The following is a 25,375-nucleotide window of genomic DNA, read 5'->3' on the forward strand; positions in this document are numbered from 1 at the left end:
CACCTTCATTGAGAAGGCAAGCAATTCAATATAGGTTATACCTGTGTAGTCATGCAAAACACTTCTATAATAGTCATGTGATGTTGTGAAAGACTAACTATATTTCCCTCCATCCTGTCCTGTCCCCATTTATTCTATTCTCTCCTGTAACTCTGTCTCTCTGCAAAAGTGTTTACTTCTGATTACCCCCTCCCTTCTATCATCCCCCTTATCTCTCCCCCTCCCCCTACTTTTCTGTAGGGTAAGATACATTTCCATAAGCAGTTGAGTGTGTGTATTATTCTCACCCTAAGCCAAATTTGATGAGAGTAAAATTCGCTCATTCCATCTAACCTCCTCCTTGTTCCCCTCCACGTAAAAGTTTTTTCTTGCCTCTTTTATGTGAGATAATTTACCCCATTCTACCTCTCCCTTTCTCCTTTTTCCAGCACAATCCTCTCTCTCCCCTTAATTTTATTTTTTAGATATCATACATTCATATTCAACTCACCCTGTGCCCTCTGCCCATATATATATATATATAACCTCCAACTGCCCTAATAAATAGAAAGGTCTCATGAGTTAAAAATATCATCTTTCCATGTAGTAAAGTAAACAGTTCAACTTTAACAAGTCCCTTATGATTTCTCTTTCCTGTTTACCTTTACATGTTTCTCTGGAGTCTTGTTATTTGGAAGTCAATTTTTCTATTTAGCTCTAGTTTTTTTCTCAGGAGTGCATTAAATTCTTCTATGTCATTGAATATTGACTTTTCCACCTCATTGATTACACTCAGTTTTACTGAGTAGGTGATTCTTGGTTTTAATCCTAGCTGCTTTGACCTCCAGAATATCATATTCTAAACCCTCTGATCCCATAATGTAGAAGCTGCTAAATCTTGTGTTATCCTGATTGTGTTTCCACAATACTTGAATTGTTTCTTTCTGGCTGCTTGCAATATGCTCTCCTTGACTTGGGAACTCTGGAATTTGGCTATAATATTCCTGGGAGTTTTCATTTTGGGATCTCTTTTAGGAAGTGATTGGTAGATTCTTTCAATTTCTATTTTACCCTCTGGATTCTAGAATATCAAGGCAATTTTCCTTAATAATTTCTTGAAAGATGATTTCTATGCTCTTTTTTTGATCATGGCTTTCAAATAGTCCAATAATTTTTAAATCATCTCTCCTGGATCTATTTTCCAGGTCAGTTGTTTTTCCAATGAGATATTTCACATTGTCTTCTATTTTTTCATTCTTTTGGTTTTGTTTTACAATTTCTTGATTTGTGAATTGAAATAGGTTATACATGTGCTATCATATAAAACATATTTCCATATTAGTCACAGTTGTGAAATAAGAAACTGACCAAAAGGAAAAAAAAACAGAAAAAATAATAAATTAATTGAAAAAAGTATGCTTCGATTTGCATTCAGAGTCCATCAGTTTTTTATCTGGGTATGGATATCATTTTTCTTTGTGAATCCTTTGTACTTGTCTCAGATCATTGTATTGATGAGAAGAGTTGAGTCATTCATAGTTGATCATCACACGATGTTGCTGATACTGTCTACAATGTTTTCCTGGTCGTGCTCATTTCACTTTGTATTGTTTTGTACAAGTCTTTCCAGGTTTTTCTGAACTCTGCCAGCTCATCATTTCTTATAGCATAATAGTATTCCATTACATTCATATACCACAGCTTTTTCAGCTATCCTCCAACTGATGGACATCCACTCAATTTCCGATATTTTGCCACCACAAAAAAGGGCTGCTATAAATAGTTTTGTACATGTTGGTCTTTTTTCACTTTTTTATGATCTTTTTGGGATACAGACATAGTACTGATATTGCTGGGATCAAAGGATATGCACAATTTGGTTGCCCTTTGGTTATAGCTCCAAATTACTCTACAGAATGGTTGGATCAGTTCGCAACTCCGCCTATAGTGCATTAGTGTCCCAATTTTCCCATATCTTCTCCAGTATTTATCATTTTCTTTTTTTGTCATATTAGCCATTCTGAGAGCTGTGAGGTGATACCTCAGAGTTGTTTTAATTTTTATTTCTCTAATCAAAAGTGATTTAGAGAACTTCTTCACATGCCTATGGATAGCTTTGATTTCTTCAACTGAAAACTACCTATTCATAAATTTTGACCATTTATCTATTGAGCAATGGCTTGTATTGACTCAGTTCTCTATGTATTTGAGAAATGAGGCTATTATCTGAGACACTTGCTATAAATATTGTTTTCTAGCTTTCTACCTTCCTTCTAATTTTGGTTACATTTGTTTTGTTTATGCAAAAGCTTTTTAATTTAATATAATCAAATTATCTATTTTATATTTCATAATTCTATTTCTTGTTTGGTCATGAACCTGTAACTCACTTAACTTCTCCTTGAAGAATTTGAATGCTATACCACTTGGAACATATATATTTAGTATTGATATTACTTTGTTGTCTGTGATACTTTTTTAGTAAGATATAGTTGTCTTATCTCTTTTAATTAGGTCCATTTTTGCTTTTGCTTTGTCTGAGATTGCTGTTCAGCTGAAGCATAATAGATTCTGCTCCAGCCCCTTACCTTTACTCTGTGTGTTTCTTTGCTTCAAGTGTGTTTCTTGTAAACAACATATTGTAGGATTCTGGTTTTTTATCCACTCTGCTTTCTGCTTCCATTTTATGGGAGAATTCTTACTATTCACATTCATAATTATGATTACTGTGTATTTGCCTCTGTCCTATTTTTCTCCTGTTTGTACTCTCTCTCCTTTCACCCTTTCCCTCCTCACCAGTGTTTTGCTTCTTTCTACTGCCTTCCCAAATCTGCCCTCCTTTCTGTCAGTTCCCCCCACCCTTTACTTAAACTCCCCGCCTCCTACTTTCCTGTCTGGCAAGACAGATTTCTGTATTCAACTGATTGTGTATATTATTCTTTCTTTGAGTTAATACTGATGAGAGTAAGGTTCAAGCAATGCCCATTGCCCACTCTCCCATCTTTCCTCCATTATAATAGGTTTTTCGTGTCTCTTCATGTGAAATAATTTACCTTCTAACTATCCCTTCTTTCTGCACCCATTGTATTCCTCTTTCTCATCCTTTAATTTTTCCTTTATGTCATTCCCTCAAATTCACCTTTTACCTCTAGCCTCTGTTTATGTATATTCCTTCTAGCTGTTCCAATAGTGTTACAATTTTTAAGAATTATAGGTATCATCTCCCCACACAGGGAAGTAAACAATTCTGCTCCATTGAATCCCTTATGTTTTCTTATCCCTTTTTCCCTTTTTTTGGCTTCTCTTGGGTCTTAATATTGGAGATAATTTTTTTTGTTCAATTCTGGTTTTCTCCTTATGAAATCTTGAAATCCTTCTATTTCATAGAATGACCATTTATTGCCCTTGAAGTATTATGCTTAATTTCATTAGGAAGGTGATTCTTGGTTGTAGTCCTAGTTTTTTGCCTTCTGGAATATTATGTTCTATGACCCTGATCCTTTAATATTGCAGGGGCTAAGTCCTATGTAATTCTCATTGTAGCTCCTGATTGTATTTCAATTGTTTCTTTCTGGCCACTTCTAGTATTTTTTCCTTGACTTGATAGTTCTGAAATTTGGCTATCCTGTTTCTTGAAGTTTTTATTTTGGGATCGCTTTTTTAAGGTGAACAGGGAATTCTTTTACTGCCTGTTTTGCCCTTTGGTTCCAGGATATCAGGGCAATTTTCCTTGATGATTTCTTGAAAGATCCTGTCCAAGTCCTCCTTTCGATTATGGCTTTCAGATAGTCCAATAATTTTGACATTTCCTGGATCTATTTTCCAGGTCAGTTGTTTTTTCCAGTGAGGTATTTTGCATTTTCTTCTTTTTTTTATTTTTTTAATTTGTTTGATTGATTCTTGATGTCTCATCGAGTCATTAGTTTCCACTTGCCTAGTTCTAACTTTTAAGGAGTTATTTTCTTCAGTTAGCTTTTGAACTTCCTTTTCCATTTGGCCATTTGTATTTTTTAAGTTGTTTTCTTCATTGGATTTTTGTATCTCCTTTTTCGTTTGGCTAGTTCTACTTTTTAAGCAATTGTTTTCTTTTTTCCAAGCTTTTGACTCTTTTTTTTTCCATAATTCTCTTGCATTACTCTTACTTCTTTTCTCAATTTTTCTTCTACCTCTCTTATATGATTTTAAGCTCCTTTTTGAGCTCTTTTATGAGTTCTTTCTAGGCTTGAGACTACTCCCCATTTTGAGGGGGATTTGCCATAGGTGTTTTGACTTGTTGTCCTCTTCTGAGTTTGTGCCTTGATCTTCCTTGTCACCATAATAACTTTCTATGGCCAGATCTTTGTTGTTGTTGGGAGTGTTGCTTTTTGCTCATCTTTTTTTTGACCTTTTTTCTTTCTTTTAAATTTGAGCTCTGCTACTGGGGTGGAAGAGGCACTATCTCAGGCTTCTTGGGCCAGGGGCTGCAGGCCCTGTGTGTTTACCTGGTGCTGCACTCATGTTGCCCTGAGGCACACAGGGGTCCCTCATGTCTGATGCTGCACTGAGGGGGTTGAGTGAAGGGTGGCTGGTGCTGCTGTAGGCCATAGAGGTCTGGCAGCTTACCTGATGTTGAGCTGGGGTCCTAGTGATGGTGTCTGTTATGTGTTGAGACTGGTAGAGTGTTTCTGTGTTTCCCTGAGGCTACATTGATTTGCCTGGGGCTATGCTGTAGCACATGGCAGTTCCCAGCACTGGAGTCTGCCCATTTTCCTGGCTATGCAGAGGCACCTGATGGGTCCTGGTTTTGACTTTTGCCTGGTCCACCACTCTGGAACTCAGGATCTTCTGCTGGTTTTCTGAGTTAAGGCTTGCTGTTGGTTTGTTGGGATGCTTCCTATCCTAGACTGTACTCTCCCTTCATCCAAATGAGGCAGACCTTTCTTCTAGATCTTTCAGGTTTTTTGGGCTAAAAGATTGTTTCACCCCATCTTTTTGCTGTTTCTGCTGTTTCAGGATTTGTTTTATGGCACTATTTTATGGTTGTTTGGAGATGAATATGGGAGAGTTACAGCAATTCATTGCTTACTCCACCATCTTGGCTCCCAGAAGTTGTCTGATAGTGATCAATTTATTTAGCAAGGCTAGCAGTTGCCAATAAATTGAGATTTTAAGCCCCTCAGTGACTAGGGATGAATTAGAGCAGACACAGCAATCTTTTATACAATTGGTAAAGGTGTAGAGTAAGCTTACATTTGGCATAATCACGGTGACTTACTTGTAAAAGGGAGTTTCCAAAGTTCATGGTAAAGGGAAAACAGAGTTAGTAAACATTATCTGGAAAGTCCTATGTCAGTGACCATGTACACCACAGTGGCCCTATGATAGGCTGATAGCTGACAAGCAGAACATCTTATGATCATGTTGACTCAATGAGTCCCAGCTGTAGCACAGAGAAATGGGGAAGTTAAACTCTTATAAAGAATTCATGGGCAGCCAGGTGGACCAGTGGATAGAGTGCCCAACCTGGAGTCAGGAAGACTGAATTCAAATCTGGCTGCAGACACTTACTAGCTGTGTGACCCTGGGCAAATGACTTAACCCTGTTTGCCTTATTTTCCTTATCTGTAAGATGAGCTGGAGAAGGAAATGACAAACCATTCTTTGCCAAGAAAACCTCAAATGGGGTCATGAAAAGTCAGATATGACTGAAATGACTAAACAAAGCAAAAAAGCAAAGAATTCAAACCATCTTATAGGCTCTTATGTTAAGCAGCCAAACTACATCAAACTAATTCCTAAGTACTGATCACAATGATTAAATACAATTCTCAATCAATAACTAATAAATAATACAGAATAAAAAGGGTGTATCAGTTTTCAATTTCACACTCTTTTTTCTGTTGCAGACTACCTGAGAATAAGATTGTATGAAATAGATAAAGAAAAATGTTCAGTTGTTTGTTCAATAATCCATTGTTTTTGTGGGCCCCATTAACTTGGTAAACATTATGTTTCTGACACTGATGTAGGCTGGAATTGTTTACCTTGCTATTGTCTACGGGAAAAAAAAAGAATGTTAAGCAAATAAAAAGTAGAAACAACCTGAATTGAATGCCTAACCATTTTCAAGCTCTTTTATTCACTATGTAGCACCCAATTACATGATGCAATTAACATGCTACTTCTAGAAGAGTATTATGCATATGGATTTCAGCACAGTGGAGGACTCTGTATGAAAACAGTGTTCAGTCATTGATATCATTGTGTTTATTTGAAAGCAGAAGAATTACTTTCAAAAAAAAATCTTAGATTCAGGAACTCATTAATTTAGATTGTGTTGCCTAAAATTATTCCTAATCTGTGATATTGGAGAAGGAAGGTTTTTTGTTTCTTTGTTCTATTTTTCTTTTCTATATAGAAAACTAAGCATTTTCAGTATAGCAAATAGGGAGAGAAACTCTATTTGCAGAGGTCATGGACTATCTACTTCATAAGGCTGGGAAAGTGCTTTGAAAACTAGTAAAGCACTATATAAATGTCACCTATGACTATCATCATCATCATTACTGTTGTATTTGTAGAACTTTTCTCCTAGAAGCAGGCCTAGCTTTTTGTATGAGCAGAGTAGATAATAATAATAACAATCCAGAGTATTTATATAACATTTTAAGGTTGGCAAAGCACTTTATACATTATCTCATTTGACCTCCCCCCTTCCACATGGCCATGCACAGAGCATGATTTATGTTCTAAAAGCCCTGATTGCTCAGAGTTCTCTTTCCCGTCATCCTGTTGTGATATCTGAAATTCTCACTATTGATTCACTCCATGGTAAAGCACTATCACTGTGAAGCCCCCTCTACCTCGCGTCAGTTGTTTTCAGTCATGTCTGACTATTTATGACCCCATTTGGGGTTTTCTTGGCAAAAATACTGGAGTGATTTGCCATTTCCTTCTCCAGTTCATTTTGAGGAAACTTAAACAAAAAGGGTTAAATGACTTGTCCAGGGTGACATAGTAAGTGTCTGAGGCCAGATTTGAACTCAGGAAGATGAGACTTTTTGATTCTAGGCTTCATGCTCTATCCACTGCACCACCTAGCTGCCTCTCTACATTATGTGTATGTGTATATTTCACCTGGGCAGGATAATGTATCTGTTATCACACTATCATAAATTTAATGTCACCAGAGGAAACATTAAAATGTCTCATTTCATAGACAAGGAAATAAAGGCCCAGGAGGTTAAGTGACTTCCCTCAAACAAATACTACAGAGTAAATAGAAGAGTCAGGATTCAGAATCAGATCCTTTGGTTCTAAATACAACATGGCTGGTGATTCAACAGAATAATTTATCCATTCAAAAAAAAATGAATATTTCTATGTGCAAACAACTGTGCTAGGCACTATAGGTTATTCAATTAACTAACTAGGCATTTAGTTAAAACAAATAAACAAAAGACCAGGACCTTGCAAGAACACAGCAAACACAGTGTTGTGGAAAGCACATTAAATTAGGGATTCCAAAGACCTCTGGGTTCAGATTCTGCTTCTATCACGCCATTTCCTAGCGATACAATCTTGGCTGCACAACTTCATCTCTGAGTCTTTATTTTCTTATGTATAAAATGGGGCTTGTGGTAGTATTACAATAGGAGTTCATATCCTTCTTTGTATCATGGACCCCTTGGGCAGAGAGAAGTCTATGACTCATGTAGTTTGTTCACCATGGTGATAATTCAAAAAATGTAAAATTTTAGTTCAAGATTAGTGAAAATAAAGATATATTTTATTTTATCCAAGTTCACAGACACCATCGGGATCCTAAGTTAAAAACCTGTGTGCTAGTGGATCTGTAAGAGTCCTTCCAGTTCTGTGATTCTGTAAAGTCAATGTTAGTAAAAGAAAGGGAAAAGGAATGATGGTGAGCACGTAGTGATGCTGGGTGGTGGGCAGGGAACTACCTGGCCTTCCTTGTCATGGAAGAAAGCACTGGGCTTCTGGGTGACAAATGATGATTCCCACCAACAACACAATCTTAGGGGTTAGCTCTGCCCCTCAGAATTCAAGTTTAATTTGGGGAGTTTAAAAGAACATTTAATGGCTGTCATTTTGCATCGTAGATTTAAAGGTGGAAGAGTCCTTAGAGGCCACCTTGTCCAACTTGTTCATTTTACAGATGAATAAACTGAGGAGCAGGAACTATCTTAAGGTAATAGAGCTAGGAAGCATCTGAGGTGACTTTTTGAACTCAGGGCTTTTTGACTTCAATTTCAGTAGTCTTATTGGTTGTTGAGTTTGGTGATTTCTTTTTATGTTGGTGGTAGAAATCAAGCATATTTTATTAAATGACTAGCTCACTTGTTTGTTTTTAAATCCATATGTGTGACATACTTGAAATAGAAGTGCATCATAATCTTATCAAAACACCCAAGTTGGCATTTTAGGAGTCTGTAGCTCAAAAGAGTGAGTAATTGCAGCCTTCAGGCAGTTTGGGCTGAATAACTTTGTTTTCTTTAAATACAAATCAACATTCCAAGCTACCCATTGTTAAACTAAATATTCTCAATTAAGATTTATGGCTCAGTCTTGGATACACATTAAATGCTTAGAGCAGTTTACATAACACAGAGGATTTTAATTTACTAATTAAATCCATTTCCATCTTTAAAATGTTTGTGAGATATGAATTTTATCCCTTAAGTCTTATGAAAAGAAACTTTGTGCTGCCAATCAGCATTACCCATGATCGTCACTCAGGATTTTAGAATCCTAGAAGTTACCTGAAATAGTCTGGTTTCTGGATCCACATTTTAAGGATATTACAAGTTGGAGAGTATCTAGAGGATGATAGCCAGGGGAATGAAGAGCTTAATATCATGTTATATGAAGATCAGTGTGAGGGAAGAGAGATATTAAGCATAGAAAAGGAAGAATGACTTGGAGATGGGACCTAATCACTGCCTACAGGAATTTGAGAGGCTGAAAAATTGAAAGAGAAATAGATAACACTGTTTGTGTACAGAAACCAGAAGTATAAGCAATGTATGGATGCTACAAAGAGGAGCATTTAGGCTTAATTTAAGGGAAAACTTTATAATAATTAGAACAATTCAAAAGAGGAATATATTTACTTGAGAAAGATAGTGGGTTTCAACTCATTGCAGGTCTTCAAGCAAAGGACGGATGGGCACAAATTGTACTAGATATGTCTCTGAGGTCCTGTGCAACTATGAGATTCCCCAATTCTTAACTTTCTAATAGGGGAGCTAATATTAATGTCCTTTGACCTTTACAACTCTGGTAATTTGAATCAGTCACTTGCTAGGGATTTATTAACCACCTACCAAGTGTCAGACATGCTAAAAGTTGAGGGATTTAAAGAAAAGAAAAAAAAATCACAACACAGTCCCTTTCCTCTAGGGGTATGGATTCTAATGAGGAAGGCAACTTGTAACTTAGAGTAGATGGGTAATCTCAGCCTGAAGGCATTCAGGAGGGGAAGGATAAAGACTAGCAGGGAAAATTTTTCCTGGGAAGAAGTGATTTGAGCTGTCTTGCAAGAATTCTGTGAAGACTGAAGATTAAGAGGGAGAACTTTCCAGGTCTAAGGGTCAGCCAGTACAAAGATTCAGAGTTGGGAGACATAGTTGTCACACGTGAAGAACAGCAAATAGTCTAGTATCACTGGAGTGTATATTATGTGCATGAGAATAAAATGTAAGAATGCTGGAAAATAGAGTGGAATGAGATTGTGAAGGGCTTTAGAAGGCAGAGGATTTTACGTTTGATTCTAGAGGTAACAGGGAATCACTGGATTTTTATTGAGTAGAGAACTGTCATGGTTAGACCTGCACTTTAAGAAATAACTTTGCCATTTGAGTGAAGGATGAACTGGAGTTGGGAAAGAGTTGAGGCAGGGAGATAAATTAAAAGGCTTTGCTATAAGTCCAAGGTGAGAATTGATAAGGGCCTATAAAGGGTAGAGATGGTGTGGATGGAGAAAAGATGTATGAAAGACATTGTAAAGGTAGAAATGATCATTGAAATGACATATATTCAGTCTATTATTAACAAATTGAATACATGGAATGAATGTAAATGAGAATCCAAGTGCCAATACACTTACCAACCTGGGTAACTAGAAATAGGGTGGTATCCTTGAAGGGGTAAGGCAGTTTTGTTCCCATGTGAGGATAAAAATCACGTATAAGAGGACATAACACATGGTGCAGCCACCTTAACAGTTATATATGCAGGCTATTACAATAGAAATACTAAGTTAGATTTATATTCCTCAATTCCTACAGTCACTCTATTAACTGAAAGCATGGAATTATCTATTCAACAATACAAATATCAGTCCTTCTAAGAACAAATTACCAACATGAATCCTAAAGGTCCTGGTAAGCATGTCTCTTATTGGTGCTTACCACAAGGTTCCCTCTCTGTCCATCCAGGGACCATGTGTTTCCCTCCAAGTTAACATTCTGACAAGTCATGGTCAGTCAGCATTACTCTAGAGCAAGCCTGCACCACCTTCATTCTGCCTGTGGGCCACTTATGGCCTTCAGGCTGCTGTGGAGTACCAAAGGATTTCCTTTACATACAAAGGGTGTTTTCCTCTACATTTTTCACAGGCCCCTGGAAATCCTTTAGCATGCAGCAAGCAGCCCACAGGCAGCAGGATGTGCAAACATGGGATGCTCAAATTTTCTAATTTCTGGGTACTGGAAATGCAGGAGTCTGTCCTAGTAGTGACCAAACAGCAGATGTTTTTGTTTTTCTTGCTCTTGTTTTGCTTCTAGCTATGGGCATTTATAAGTTACATTATAAATTGTGTTTAGTGATTTAATACCTAAGCTTATGATGAAAGGAAACTACCAATGAAAGCCTGAACATCCTAACATGATTAGCAAATGTTTATTAGACTTTGTGGGAATACTTGTCATTAGCAGGTGTTTATTACTTCTTTATCAAATTTAGGGGACACAAATCATTCTCAAAAACTACAGAAATATCCTTTTTACAGTAAACAACTTAGAAAACAACTACTAAATCATAAAATGGAGGCTAAAAACAAAATGGTGTTACTCATGCTAAGTTAGCATACTTATTCCCACCTCAGAGGGTCAAGTGACAGTTAAGATGATCTCAGAGTTCTCCAAATCATATTCTTGTGAGAATGTGAGGATGAAAATAACCATGGAGGTCATTGAATCTAGCCCCCTAATTTTATAGATGAATAAATTTAAAACGCAGAGAAATGAGATGACTTGTTTATTGTAATATAAGGAGTGAGTGTCAGGTCAAGGGCCAGAGAATCCTTTCTTTAATTAGTTTTCTCTTATTATCTTTTGGATTTCAGTGAATTACTCCTGAATCATGAGTTTGGTGACACCGTATTAAACATTCTATAGTTTACTGATAGCTCTAACCCATATGCTGTATAAAGTGGAACATATAATGTAGTGGAACATAATTCAACAAACATTTTTTTAATCTGCTACTATCTGTGAAATCAAGAATTAGATTAAATTTTCAACCATATCCCACATGTAGAAAGATATTGTGAGGTAATAAGTAATGAAGATTTTCTCTGGATAATGTTTATCTACTGATAAAATTTATTTCCCTTACTTATATGTTGTTATTTGGCCTTCATTCTCGAAGACAACTATGACATCAGGAAGGTGATATCATGACTTGCAAGTGAATTTGATTTAAGTAAGTGAGTGTGCTCAAAGTCACCAGCCTCACTTTCTCCTCTGGAACCATCCAGGCCCAGTGGCAAGATATAGGTCAGGGTGACTGGAGATGGCATCATCAGTTTTTGAGGCTCTGTATGGTGGGAGATGTTCAGAATAGGTTGAAAGGAATAGATTAGGAAAAGAAATAGATTAGTAGCATCATGAATAGGACAAATCATTATTTGTCTACCTATAAGACCGTTGCACCTCAGAAACACATTGTATTTACAAAGTAACTTGCAAAAGTCCTGCTAGGTAATCCTAGCCTATGTTAAATTCCCTTGAAACATATCTATTTTTAAGAGAATCTTTTCCTTTATTCTAGTTTCAGATGTAAGTGGCATAAGTCAACTAATCAATTTATCCCAAATGTCTATTATGTCAGACACTGTGCTAAGTATTGCATATACAAAAACAGAGCTAAGGGGATACATGTTCACAAATACATCAATACTTGACTCTATACAAAAACTAAATAAATAAACCAACCCCTAAAAATTTCAGGAGGACTAAAATACAAAATAGATGATGGGCAGAGGATTGAGGGAAAAAAAAAGAACCAAGAATTCCCCTTTGGGGTAGGTGTACTTTGAGATTTATGAGGAGAATCTTAGAAAATTGTAAACTTTTACTGGGGGAAAAAGGATGCTCAAAATGGAGCTCAATTATCTAGTTATTCACCTTTATTTTTCTTCAACTTTTTTGCTCATGTTCCTCACCATTGTGCAGCAATCTTTTTGTTTATCTTTTAATAACATCCTGTCTTTACATATATTCCAAACTTTCACTCTCCTCAAGCCCCAATTCCAGTTTCTCTTAGAAGATAGACTACTTTATAGAGAGGATCAACAGTCCCGTACCTTCTCTTTTTTTCCTCCTCCACATCTACATCTTGACTTATTACTGGTTCTCTTTGCCAGCATTAATCATCCCACTTAGGTCCTTGAGTTCTTTCTTTTCCATATCCTCTAAGATCTTGCTTCATTGATCATCCCTTCTTTTATGAATCTTCAGTTTTTCACTTTTTACTGATTTATTCCACCAAGGTTCAAGTGCAGTGTGGCTATCTCTATGTGACTTATAGGGAGGCATGAATAGACATCTCTAGCATCATCTTTTTTTCCCCTTCTCCAAAGGAAATTTTAATTCTGCAAGGAGGTTGGAAGCAGGCAGTTGGGGTCAGAGGCTGGCCACTCTGCTCTCCTGAGACAGAAGGTGTACAAGATTAGAATTCTCCTATCTGCTTCCTAACATGACCCAAGAGTTATTAAACTCTACATATTCTTTGATCCAGTAATAGTGCCACTAGATCAGGGGTGGGGAACCTGTGGCCTTGAGGCCACATGTGGCCCTCTAGGTCCTCAAGTGCTGCCCTTTGACTGAATCCAAACTTCACAGAACAAACCCCTTAATAAAAAGATTTGTTTTGTAGAAGGCTACACCCAAGGACCTAGAAGGCCACGGGTTCCCCAACCCTGCACTAGACCTTTATTCCCAAGATATTAAAAAAAAAAAAATAGGGAAAGGACCCATATATACAACAAAAAAAGCTATATCCACTCTTTTCATGGTGATAAAGAAGTGGAAACTAAGGAAATGCTCATGAACTGAGTAATGGTGGAACCAATTATTATATAAAAATATGTCATATTATTGTACTGTAAAAAATTAAGGAATAGATAGGTTCAGAGAAACTTAGGATGACATGTGAATGGCTGCAGATCAGAATCAGAACAATTTATACAACATTGTAAAGACAATTTTGAAAGATTTTAGAAGTCATATCAATATAATAACAAATTTCAATTTCACAAGACCAATGATGAACTATTTTCTCCATCTTCTAACACAGACATGATGGAGTTAGGGTCCAAAATGGAACATATATATATTTTTTGGACATGGCCAAATTTAAATTCTTAAATTTAAGATTTTGTTTTGCTTGACTAAGAATTTTATTTTATTTTTCCAATAGAGATGAGGGTAAACGAGAGGTAGAAAAAATGATTTTTTTGTTAATCGATAAAATATGTATTTAATTAAAAAAAACAAAGGAAATAAGACTGGTGATGGAATACTGGATATGGTGAACAGCTAGTAAGCTAATTTGACTGGAACAAAGATCACATTGAGGATATAATAGGAAATAGCAACAGAAAGGTGAAAGCCAGGTTATTGAGGGACTTAAATGCTAGACAGAACATAAAAACAAAAATTATGCCAAAGGCAATAGGAGCCATAGAAGATTTTTAAATGTGTGTGTGTTTGTGTGTGTGTGTGTGTGTGTGTGTGTGTGAGCTAATGTTAAAAAAAAAAAACAGAAAGATGAAGAACCACAGAATGTTAAGAGCTGGAAGGGATTAGAATTTACTTAGTCCAACTTTTCTTTCTCTCTTCCTGCTCCTCCCCTTATAGATGAGGAAACTGAGGTTAAAGGTGATTGATTTAACTAAAGACACATCAGCATGAGAACCAGGACTTGAATCAACTTCACTATTCCAGGTTATCATAATGTATGTTAGCAGAAATCATGCTACTGGCCTTCTAAATCCACACAAGAACATGCACTCATACTCACATGCTCAAATGGCCTATGACCTCATTGATTTAGGACCTTTCTTCAAAAAGGCAGATCACAATCTATTCATTCCTGCCCATTTTGTGCAGCTTTCATTCATGTCATCTTAACATTAAATGTCCACTTAACATTTTAGAGGTCTTCAATCTCTCTAAATATTAGGGGTGTACCAGTGTAGCAGGTATACTGACTGTCCACCTTTTTATCTTTGGTTCTTACCACATCACCATCCTACCTTTCTTGCCATTTTCCCATGTGTTCTAAGTTCTAGACCTAGAGGCAGTAGACTGTGTAATGGATACCACAGTATGATGTAATAACTACCACAGTGTAGCTATTTGTGGACCTGTGCCATGTGGAGAACTGATTTTATAGATGGCTTAATTTAAGGCCCAAAGAAGTGAATCCAGGGCCAGAGAATCCACGGTTTAAGATTTTAAGTTTTCTCTTATTATCTTTTAGATTTCAGTGAATTACTTCTTTTCTAGAAAGCCTTATTTTTTGAATTTCTTTTCTTCTATGTATTTACATTTTTAATTTTAATTCTGTGTTTTATAAAATATAGATTTGATTTTTGCTTTAAGATATTTTTAAGCATGAATTAAAAAGGAAAGCAACAAAATATTTAAGATAAGTCATTACCTTGTTGCATTAGTAAAACACACACACACACACTCACACACACATACACACATACACACACACCAAACACATACACACATACACACACACCAAAACCTAATGGATTTTTTTTCACAAAGTATTACAGAAAAATATTCTTAAATTATCTATTTTCTTTTTCATTCTTCTGTGGCTTTTCCTGAAATGCCAAGTTACAGTTTCCAAAATTTATAATTCCATATTTATTAAGTTAATATTTGATTATGTAACTTGAGCAATATAGCCTCTTTTAATTAAAAAAAATAAGCAGATATATTTAAATCAAAATGTCTCAATAAAACTGCCATTGTAATAATGAAACTTGGCAATTTTTAAAATAAAAATGAGAATAATGATTCTTTAATCACGCCAAGGTTTGTAAAATACTTTCTTCACAAGAACAATTGGAGGCAAATATAAGTTTTTAAGATGAAAGTGACTGAGACTATGAGAGGCAAAATGACTTCTCCCTGGCCACCTAGCTAAGTGACAGAGAGGAAATTTCAACCTAGATTTTCTGACTCCAAGGCCCAGTACATTCACTATGCACACTTACTCTTAATCTTAAACTATAAGGTGAAAATAAAACAGTAGCAACAACAGTGATACATTGATACCCCCTTTCAGTGTGGTAGGGGAAGGGAAAGGCCTGAGTATGATCAATATATAAACAAAGACTTGGAGTAATTTTTCCCTATAATACATAAATTCATGGATAGTTTTTTTAGTGTTGAAAATATTCAACATGCCAGCTTTAACTTTTTTCATTCTCTTTCCAAATTCACTAGATCTTCATATAGTAAAAATGCCCCAATATCTTAAAGCATGCAACACTTTGATTATGAATGATTAATCATTTTGTAAGATGTATTCCCTCAATGTAGTTTGAATGAACTATAGAGGAATACATTTTTAGTTACAAATGTTAGTATGCAAAATAAAACAGACTGTGTGCAACATTTTTTGATTCATTTTAATATATGACCAAGGTGTGTTGATTGTGATTTGCACGTATTGTTTAGGATAAACCACTTTATATAATGAATGAACAATGATTATAATAGTTGTCCTTTATATTTGTAGAGTGTCTTACAGCTTACAAAGTGCATTCAGATAAATTAACCTCAATTGATTTAGATATACTTAAGAGAATTAACAAGTAAGTAACTCAAAAGTGTAGGAGAGGATTCAACAATATTCTTGATTCTTGAGTGTTGTCAGTGGGATTAAGTATCTCTGACATTGTAGCTAAAAAATACATCATTAAAATATAAATGGAAGAGAAGGAAGAAAGGGAAAGAGACAGTGGGAAAAGAAATCAAGAGAGAAAGAGAACAAACAGCTATGAAAGGAAAGAAGTGAATGTAGTAGAGAAGTATAGAGTGTTACCAATTCTTTTCATTCATTAAGACCAAAACCTCTAATAAATTCCTTCGCTGATGTCCCATTGTGGCATTAAGGAGACCCTGTTTTCTTGAATGTCATGTCAAAGGAACATAAATTCTGACAGACCCTGCCAAACAGGAGCTTTATATTTAACAAAGTTTAAAGAGTCTCATCACCATCTTAGCTGTAGGAGGATGAACTTTTTGGCCATACTGTATCTCAAGATGGAATGAATGAGGTTGTGAGCTGCAGTTCCCCACTAACTAAACCACATATCCTTGGAGAACAGTAGCACGAGTTCCAAAGCTAGAAATGACCTATTATAATAATGATGTTCTTCTGTTACACATCACCCAGGTTTGAAACCTTAGATCATCCTCAATTCTTCACTCTCTTTCCTCACATTTCTAATTATTTACTAATTCTTGTTGATTCTCTATTCACTACCATCACTTTTCATTATTTTCTCTCTATTACAGTCACCACCCTAATTCATGCTTTCATAACTTCTCACTTATATCATTTCAATAATTTTCTGATTAGTCTCTCTCTTCCCTCCAATCCATGTTCTATCCAACTGTGAAAGCAATATTTCTGTAGCACGGCTTTGGCCATGTCACTTGTCTGCTCCCTAAAATCCAATGGCTCCCTATTACTTATAGGATCAAATACAAACTCTTCTATTTGGAATTTGAAGTCCTTTACCACCTATCTCCAACCTTTCTATTATATGATACATTACTCTATGGTAGAGCTAAAACTGTCTTTCTTACTATTCCTTGCACACAAAATTTCTGTCTTCGTGCCTTTATACAGACTATTCCCCATTCTTGTAATGCATTCTCTCATCATCTCTGCCTCTTAAAATTCTTATTTTATTCAAAACTCAGCTCAGATACAACCTCTTAGAGGAGGCCTTTTTTGCTACTCCACATTTCTAGTGACATACTCCACCATTACTTACTCCATCATTACTTTTTACTTTGTATATGCTTATATGTTTATGTGTTGTCTGCCATAATAAAATGCAAGATCTTGTTGAGTGCAGGGTCTGTTTCATTTTTGTCTTTGTATCCCCAGTGACTAGCATGGTGGCATGTAGTTGTAACTGAATAAATGCTTACTGATTGACTGATTGATTGGAGGGGCTGGTGGAAAAAAAAATAAGATCTCATGTTACCCCTCTTGTCATCAAATACGAACTTTAGCAATAATTTGCCTAAGCCATTTAGCCACCTTCTTCCAATTTTCCATTTATGAAATGGACATATTAATAATGCCTTTACTATGTTCCATGAAAAGAATGAGGATAAATTTGTGTGTATACACCCATATATATATATGTGTGTGTCTGTGTGTGTATACACACACAAATATACACATACTTATATACATATATTCACACATATACCTGCATATGTATATGTATACACACATATTCAAGTCTTTATGATGATCTTTTTAAGAACTTGACCTCAATTATTAAAGATGAGAGAAGAAAGCAGTGTCAAAGTACATAGATAATCAAAAATAGCAGATCTGTCATAGATAAGGGGGTGGGAAAATCTTCCTGGAGATTCAGGAGCTTCTGCAATGGAGATTTACATTAACTTGTTGCCATACTGGATTGAAGCTATAGTCATCACTCAAAGTGGTCTGTCAGTTAAAAACTATAATTCCTGCCTTCTAATTCTGGCATTAGGAAACAAACAAACAAATAAAAACCAAAACTTCTTCCTGACTACTTGTCATGCCACAATCTATGGGATCATAACCTTGACCCTACTGCAATTTATTCATAGCTAGGGGTTAGATCATCCATCTATGAATTGTACCAGGATCACTAGAGAACAAACTATACAGAGCCAGCTGTAATAGCTTCTAAAGACTATAGGTAATTTAGAGTTGACTTTATATGTGTAACCAGTGGTTCAAGGACTGAAAACTCTGATTCACATTGATTGGTTATAATTATGGCAGATGTCTCCAGAATGGTTTCTTTGCTTTTTTACTTTTTATCGCTACCTGTAGTTTCACTTAAAAAGTCTGAAAATATGGCTTAGGTTTCCCCAAATTTGGGCAGAAAGTGTCTTTAGTTACTATATCAAGATAAGAAATGTGAATTGAATATAGAATAGTCTTATTTTACACCACAGAAAGTAAGAAGATAAAAAATACTCAAAAGAATCCATAAACATATTTCCAATACACCTAAAGGAATCAAATAGTCAGTCAATACAAATTTGTCAAGTGCTTCCTATGTGCCAGGCACTGTGCTAAATGCTAGGAATACAAATACAGAAAAATAAGGCAGGCCCTGACTTCAGGAGCTTATAATCTAATGGGGGAAAACAACACACATAAGAATACTTGTAGAGGAATGGGTAGGAGGGAAGGTACCCAATGTGGGAGACAAGAAGGCCAATCCAGAAGATTGAAGTTGTGGGAAATAGTCCACAGTCTCCCCTTGGAAAGCAGCAATAATTCAAGGGTGCTGAATATAAACACCCCTTTCTATTAGCCTTTCGATAGAGGCATCTGGGGACTCAGTGGATAGAAAATTAAGCCTGGAGGTGGGAAGACTTGAGTTCAAATTCAGCCTTAGACATTAGCTAGGTGACCCTGGGCAAGTCACTTAACTTCTGTTTGCCTCAGTTTCCTCAACTGTAAAATAAATATCCACCTCACAAACTTTTTGTTGCAAGGATCAAATGAGATAGTTACAAAAGGACTTAGCACATAGTAGGTGCTATAGAAATGCTTATTCACTCTTCTCTTTGCTTCCACCCCTCCCCCTGGACTTGCACTGTAGTAGTGGGGAGCCAGCAAAGTTTGAGCAATCCTCTTCTTTCTCCAAAAGGCAGCAACTCTACTGAGGAACTTTTCTACTCTTTTTAGAAGGTCCATTCCTAATTTTCTTGAGTTTGAGGACTCTTGAAGTTCAGATTAATCATGAAGCAAATTACAAATCACAGAGTCCAATAAATCTCCCTCTTCTGACTAGAAAACTAGATTAAACTCACTGTGTCCGAAAGGCAACCTATCATAATTCCCTTTAAATCCCCCTAAATCTCCCCCTTCCTGTCTTCTCTGTTACCATATAGGGCAACCATCCTCCCCATCCCTCAGCCTGGATCTCTCACCCTCCCCTCCTCCATGTTTAATCTGTTGCCAAGGCCTATTGATTTTACCTTTGCAACATCTCTTGAACATGCCTCCTTCTTTTCTCTAACACCACCACCACTCTAGTGTAGGTCCTCATTATCTCACACCTGTGGTATGCAAGAGGTTTGTGGTGGGTCTGACTTCCTCACATCTCCCACTCCAGTCCATCCTCCATTCATCCACTAAATTGGTTTTCATAAAGCTCAGGAATGATCGTGTCACTCTGCCTCACTCAATTAACTCCACTGACATCCTATTGCCTCCATGATCAAATATAAAAAACTCTGTTTGACATTCACATCTCTTCATAATCTAGCCCCCTTCTATCTTTCCATTTTTTTGAACACCTTACACTTTACCACATACTCTTTCATCCAGTGACACAGGCCTCTGGACTATTCTATGAATAAGTTGCTCCATCTCTCTGCTCTGCTCCTGAAGTTTTCACTGGTTATCCCCCATGCCTGGAATGCTTTCCTCCTCTGTTCTGCCTACTGACCTCCCTGGGTTTCTTTAAGTCCCAATTAAATCTCACTTTCTACTGGAAACCTTCCCCAGACACTTTTAATTCTAATGGCTTCCTTTTGTTAACTATTTCCTTTATCTTGTATATAGTTTGCTTTGTTTATATTTGTTTACATGTTGTCTCCTGCTTTAGATTGTAAGCTCCTTGAGAACAGGAATTGTCTTGTGCTTCTTTTTGTATCCCCTGTGCTTAACACAATGCCTCATGTATAGAGTAAGTGCTTAATAAATATTGATTGATTGATTGATTTGGGGATCAGGCAGCATAGGGAATCAAAACTCACCCCTCACCCAGGTACAGGAGGATGTATTGAGGAACATTTTTAATAAGCTCCTCTCTTGTGCTGAATGCACAGGCACATAAGTGTATACTTCTGTCATCCATCTGCTTCTTTAGACAATATAAAAATAAAATTAGAAACTTATATGTGAGCTCGTTTGATAGCCCACAGAAAAGGATGTCTTTTCTGATAAAAGTCTATCCATACCCTTCCCCACCCACTGACCCCAAACCAATCAGGGGCTGAGTGTGTCATCTAAAGCACCATTCACACATCCCTGTTTTACAGAGGGAGACAGATCCTGAGACTGATAAAAGGGAAGCTCTCCTAATGTGCCTCTTTTACATATGACTTCAAACATTATCATGATTATATGATCAAAATTGGGTTTATAATTAAGCTTGGTACACAGTTTAGAGTTGCAGAAGACCTCAGAGGTCATCTAATCAGTCATTTTTACAGATTAGGAACCTGAGCTTCCAGGAGGTTGTGACTTGCCCAGGTGTGCACAGTAAATGGTAAAGCTGAGATTTGAATCCATGTCCTCTGACACTAAAATTGCTCAGTAACCCAGTAAACATTTATTAATCATCTACTATGTGCCAGGAACTGTATTAATCACTGGGAATATATATATATATATACATATATATATATATATTTAAAAGCAAAAAATCAGGATTTTCTCTCAAGGCAAGAAGTCAGCAAGCAAATAACTATGCACAAACAAGCTTTATAGAGGATTAATAAGAAATAATCAACAGAAGGAAGGCACTAGAATTAAAAGGGATTAGGAAAGGCTTCCTATGGAATGTAGGACTTTAGCTGGGACTTAAAGGAAGCCAGGGAAAAGAGATAAGGAGGGGAGAGCTTTCTGTGCATGCGGACAGCCAGTGAAAATACCCAGAGTTGAGAAATAGAGTATCTTGTTCAAGGAACAGCATTCCTTCTAGTGTTAGTGAGTCACAGAGTACATTGAAGTTGTCAGGGGAGGGTGTTAGGTGCAAGAAGACTAGAAATGTGGGGGTTGGAGGAATTGGGTAGGGCAGGTTACGAAGGCCTTTGAAAACCAAAGAGAGAATTCTGTTGGAGGTGATAGGGAGGCACTGAAGTTTATTGAGTAGAAGTTGCATTGCACATTAGAAAAATATAACTTTGACAGCAGTGTGGAGGATAGAGTGGAGTGGGAAGACTTGTGACAGGCAGACAAATCAGCAGGCTATTTCAATAGTCCAGGAGTAGATACTGAGAACTTACACCAGAGTGGGAGCAGTGTCAGAGACAGAAGAGGGAGTATGTGAGGTGTGATGAAAGTAAAATTAACAAAATTTGGAAACAGATTGGATATGGAGCATGTGAATATGTCCTAGAGAGACTGGTAAGATGGTGGTGGTCTCCGTAGCAATAGGTAAGTTTGGAAAGAGGTAGGGTTTGAGAGGAAAGACATTAGCTTCTTTTACCATTATATCAGGCTGCTTTGTCCCAAGACTTTCTCCAACAGAAAAGAAGGTGGAGAGTGGTTGTAGTAATTAGTAGATGAAAGGAACGTACTCCAGTTTTTATAGGCACCAAGTTTTCTGCAGTCAGTTTTTCTCTTCTTCCTTTAACTCTTGTTGGGGGAAAATTAAAAAAAAAGAAAGAAAGAAAGAAAGAAAGAAAGAAAGAAAGAAAGAAAGAAAGAAAGAAAGAAAGAAAGAAAGAAAGAAAGAAAGAAAAACATGAAATGGGAAGCTCAGAGCTTATTTATTTATTTGTTTGTTTGTTTGTTTGTTTGTTTGTTTGTTTGTTTGTTTGTTTTGGCATTCAGGATAGCCTAGTTTGTATGTAATATGAATAACCTATGCACAAACTGAAAAAAAGAATTGTCTGGTATTATATGTAGAGGAGCTCACCACTACTTAACTAGAAGGGTAATTTTTTAAAGAGGAAAAGCCAAGCAACCATCTCAAACTATAGTCATTCCCACATTTAATTTTCACAATTTTCTTAACCAGTTGAGGTTTTTAAAAATGATGCTTTCCTTACACTTTGGATATTTGTTTTGTTGATGGGTCGCAGTCTGGGGTTCCATTTTTTCCTCTAGCCTAATAGTACTAGATAAATATCATGTAAGTGGCCACCATCATGTTTAAACTGTATTATTTAATTACAGGTCTATCAATAGACTATGTGGAGAACAAGCTTTATTGGATCAGCTCAGGAAATGGAACCATAAATAGATGCAACCTGGATGGGGGTAATTTAGAAGTGATTGAGTCAATGAAAGAAGAATTAACAAAAGCTACTGCTCTAACCATAATGGGTACGTACAGTGTTTCTACAGCTATGAGTCTTCCTATTAATTGATTGTTGATAAATTATGAACTATTGAAAGCTGAGGCCAGTTATTGATCCACTGGTACCAGATACATATTCAAAACACACATTTCTATGATTATATCCATCCCTCCCCCCATTAGCTTAGAGCCTTTTGAGATTATCTAGTTTGGGGCTTATTCTTTGTTTTCACAGTGTTACACCTGGCAAGATGAACTTTGCTTGTATTGTTTCTCTCTGTTTGCTGTGAATTTTACTTATTTCACAATTATTTTCTGGGTTGTGCTATGATGCCATCCTTTGCTGGAAACCTAAATATCATTCCCAGAAAGGCTGGGTCCTGATTATCCCTTGTAATGGAGGACAGGTTAAAATAGATACTGAAATCCATAAATAAAATAAAAACCTCTATTTGGCAAGTGTTTCAACTTCCTTTCCTCCTAGAGTGTCATGGGTAGCTGAAATAAAACTTCTGACAATTGCTAAAGTCAAGAGATATTTTACTTTCAATGGAACAGCACTGAGAAGATCATTATTTCTGAGCGCAAATTCCATTTGACTTTTCTACCTTCTTTTGTATTGGGGGACAAAAAAACCCAGCTAAGTCAAAGGACATTCTCACTTTCTTTTGACTGGCTCTGCTAACAAGGTATTTTTCATTAATCGAGCATTTTACCAACAGGGAACAGGAATGTTTGGGAGTAAAAACATTCTCATCACTAAGAAACTTGTGCTTTAACAAGACATAGATGATATATGGATCAGACAAAGCAGGATACAAGTGATATATGGTACAGGGAATTAGCTATAGTTAAGAAACATCTGTTTGAACAGAATACAGGGTATAGGTAGTTCTTCATAGCTAAACATTGCTGTATGTTTTGCTTTCCCAGTATGTTACAGCAATACTCTTAAAACCAAGACACAGTTATTTATGCTTATGGTTAAATACCATTTGAATAGTCAGGAATAAATAGAACTCTCCCTTGATTTGAGTTTTATTTCCTCTCCCTGTCCTTTTCTACCAGCTATTAGGTAAGTAAAGTTGCAGAGAAACAGAAAGTATTCATTAGAAGGGAAGAAGAGAGACCAAGAAACTGGATAATTCAAACAGTGACCAATCAAGCTATTCACAGTGGAGAACTATCTATATTTTAGAGATAATTATTTTTATTTCAAGAAGTTTAATTTCAAGAGTGGAAGTCTTTTTTAAAGGGAAACATATATACTTTTAAAAAGAAATATGACATTCTAAGTATGAAAAGTAAGTCAAAGCTTCATGATATAAAGGAATCATCATATAGTAGAAAAAAAAGTTGATTCTTACTAAGTAAGGAGACATTTGTATTTTAGCCCTGATTCTACCTCCAGTTGGGTGATTTTGGGCAACTTTACCACTGTCGGCCTCATTTTTCTTATCTGTGAAATTAGATTTGATGGCTTTCAATGCTCTCTCCACCTCTTAAACGCTGTGATTTGAAAGAACTACTTATTTAGTGGCTATTTACAAACTGAGGGATAGTGTGGTGTAATGGATAGAGCAACAATTTCCTCATAAGGAAGACAGCCTCTTACTCATACTGGCTGGGTGACCCTAGGCAAGTCATTAAACTTCTTATTGCCACTCCACCCCCACCCCCTTCTCCCAACTCCTTAACTCTATAAGTTGGAGAGTAGATGCTAACAAGCAGTGCTTTGGGAAGGGGAAGTTTCCTTATTGAGAGCCCCACATGCCAAAGAAGTTACAGGTTATATTTAAGATACAAAATAAAAGACAAAAGCTATTAGCTGGATGCTCACATGGTGACATGTACCTTGTTTGGTAATATATCAGAAGGCATGAAGTTGAATATTGTATATTGAGGCATTTGGTTATATTTTTGAAGACTTTAACTTATCTAAAACTTGACTGAATGCCTATTCTAAAGATAAAGATACTCTAAGGATTAAGGATTAAGATCTATACATTTTTAACTTGGTATTTTGCATTATAAGCTTTGTTGCTAATTTTATATGGTCTGCACTTCCATTTTTTTTCCCACTATGATAATGTGATATCTGTAATTTACAAAGGAAATAAGAAACTTACAGCTAAATGGCTGCTGATTTGGAAAGGATTTGAGAATTCATATTCTGATCAAATGATTGGCTTTCATGATAATTTGGTTAACAATTTTTCATTTCTAGTTGCACCGAAAATAAGAGAAAAGTTTTGTTGTGTTTAATAATGAAACTTCTGGTATGAGGTAGGATGTATTCAAGAAATTGTAAGCATTTTTTTTTCTTCAAAACACTCATCAATTTTAATAAATTGGCCATTTCCCAGAAAAATGATATAATACTTCAGCAAATATGGATCAGATACACTGTCTCTTTTCCTGCAAAGTAAGTCATAGTTTTATATGTATTTTGCATCTTAAAAAAAAAACCCAAAACTTCTTCCCCAAATTGCTTCTTTCCCTGAATATGTTGTTTTGCTCCTTCACATTTATGAAGGTGTAATTTCATTTTCAAAACTTCTCTGCCTCCCTTTCTGATCCATAGGTCCCCTTTTGCTTATTTTACCGTGCTGAGGTGCTTTAGAGACTTCCTAGAGCATTATTTCAGTTGTTAAGATAACTAGAAGGCAGGAGGTAATCATAAGACTGCAGCATTTGGTCTTTCTTGCTTAGTACTTCACTCTGTACCTAGAAACATGATATCCTGAAAGCATTTTACCTTATGAGAAGGACAATTTAGAATGGGAATCTTATGAT

General features: G+C 36.2%; 1 protein-coding gene across 1 annotated transcript in view; it reads left to right on the forward strand.

Moving 5' to 3' along the window:
- LRP1B (LDL receptor related protein 1B) overlaps nt 1–25,375 on the forward strand; it is a 2,189,733-nt gene that overhangs the window by 1,467,797 nt on the left and 696,561 nt on the right. The window contains exon 32 of the mRNA XM_027835590.1: nt 22,456–22,605. Within this exon, the coding sequence (XP_027691391.1) occupies nt 22,456–22,605 (150 nt within the window). The remainder of the gene's footprint in view (nt 1–22,455; nt 22,606–25,375) is intronic.

Source organism: Vombatus ursinus, unplaced genomic scaffold (assembly GCF_900497805.2).
Source record: "Vombatus ursinus unplaced genomic scaffold, bare-nosed wombat genome assembly UNPS02014816.1, whole genome shotgun sequence".
NCBI lineage: Eukaryota > Metazoa > Chordata > Mammalia > Diprotodontia > Vombatidae > Vombatus > Vombatus ursinus.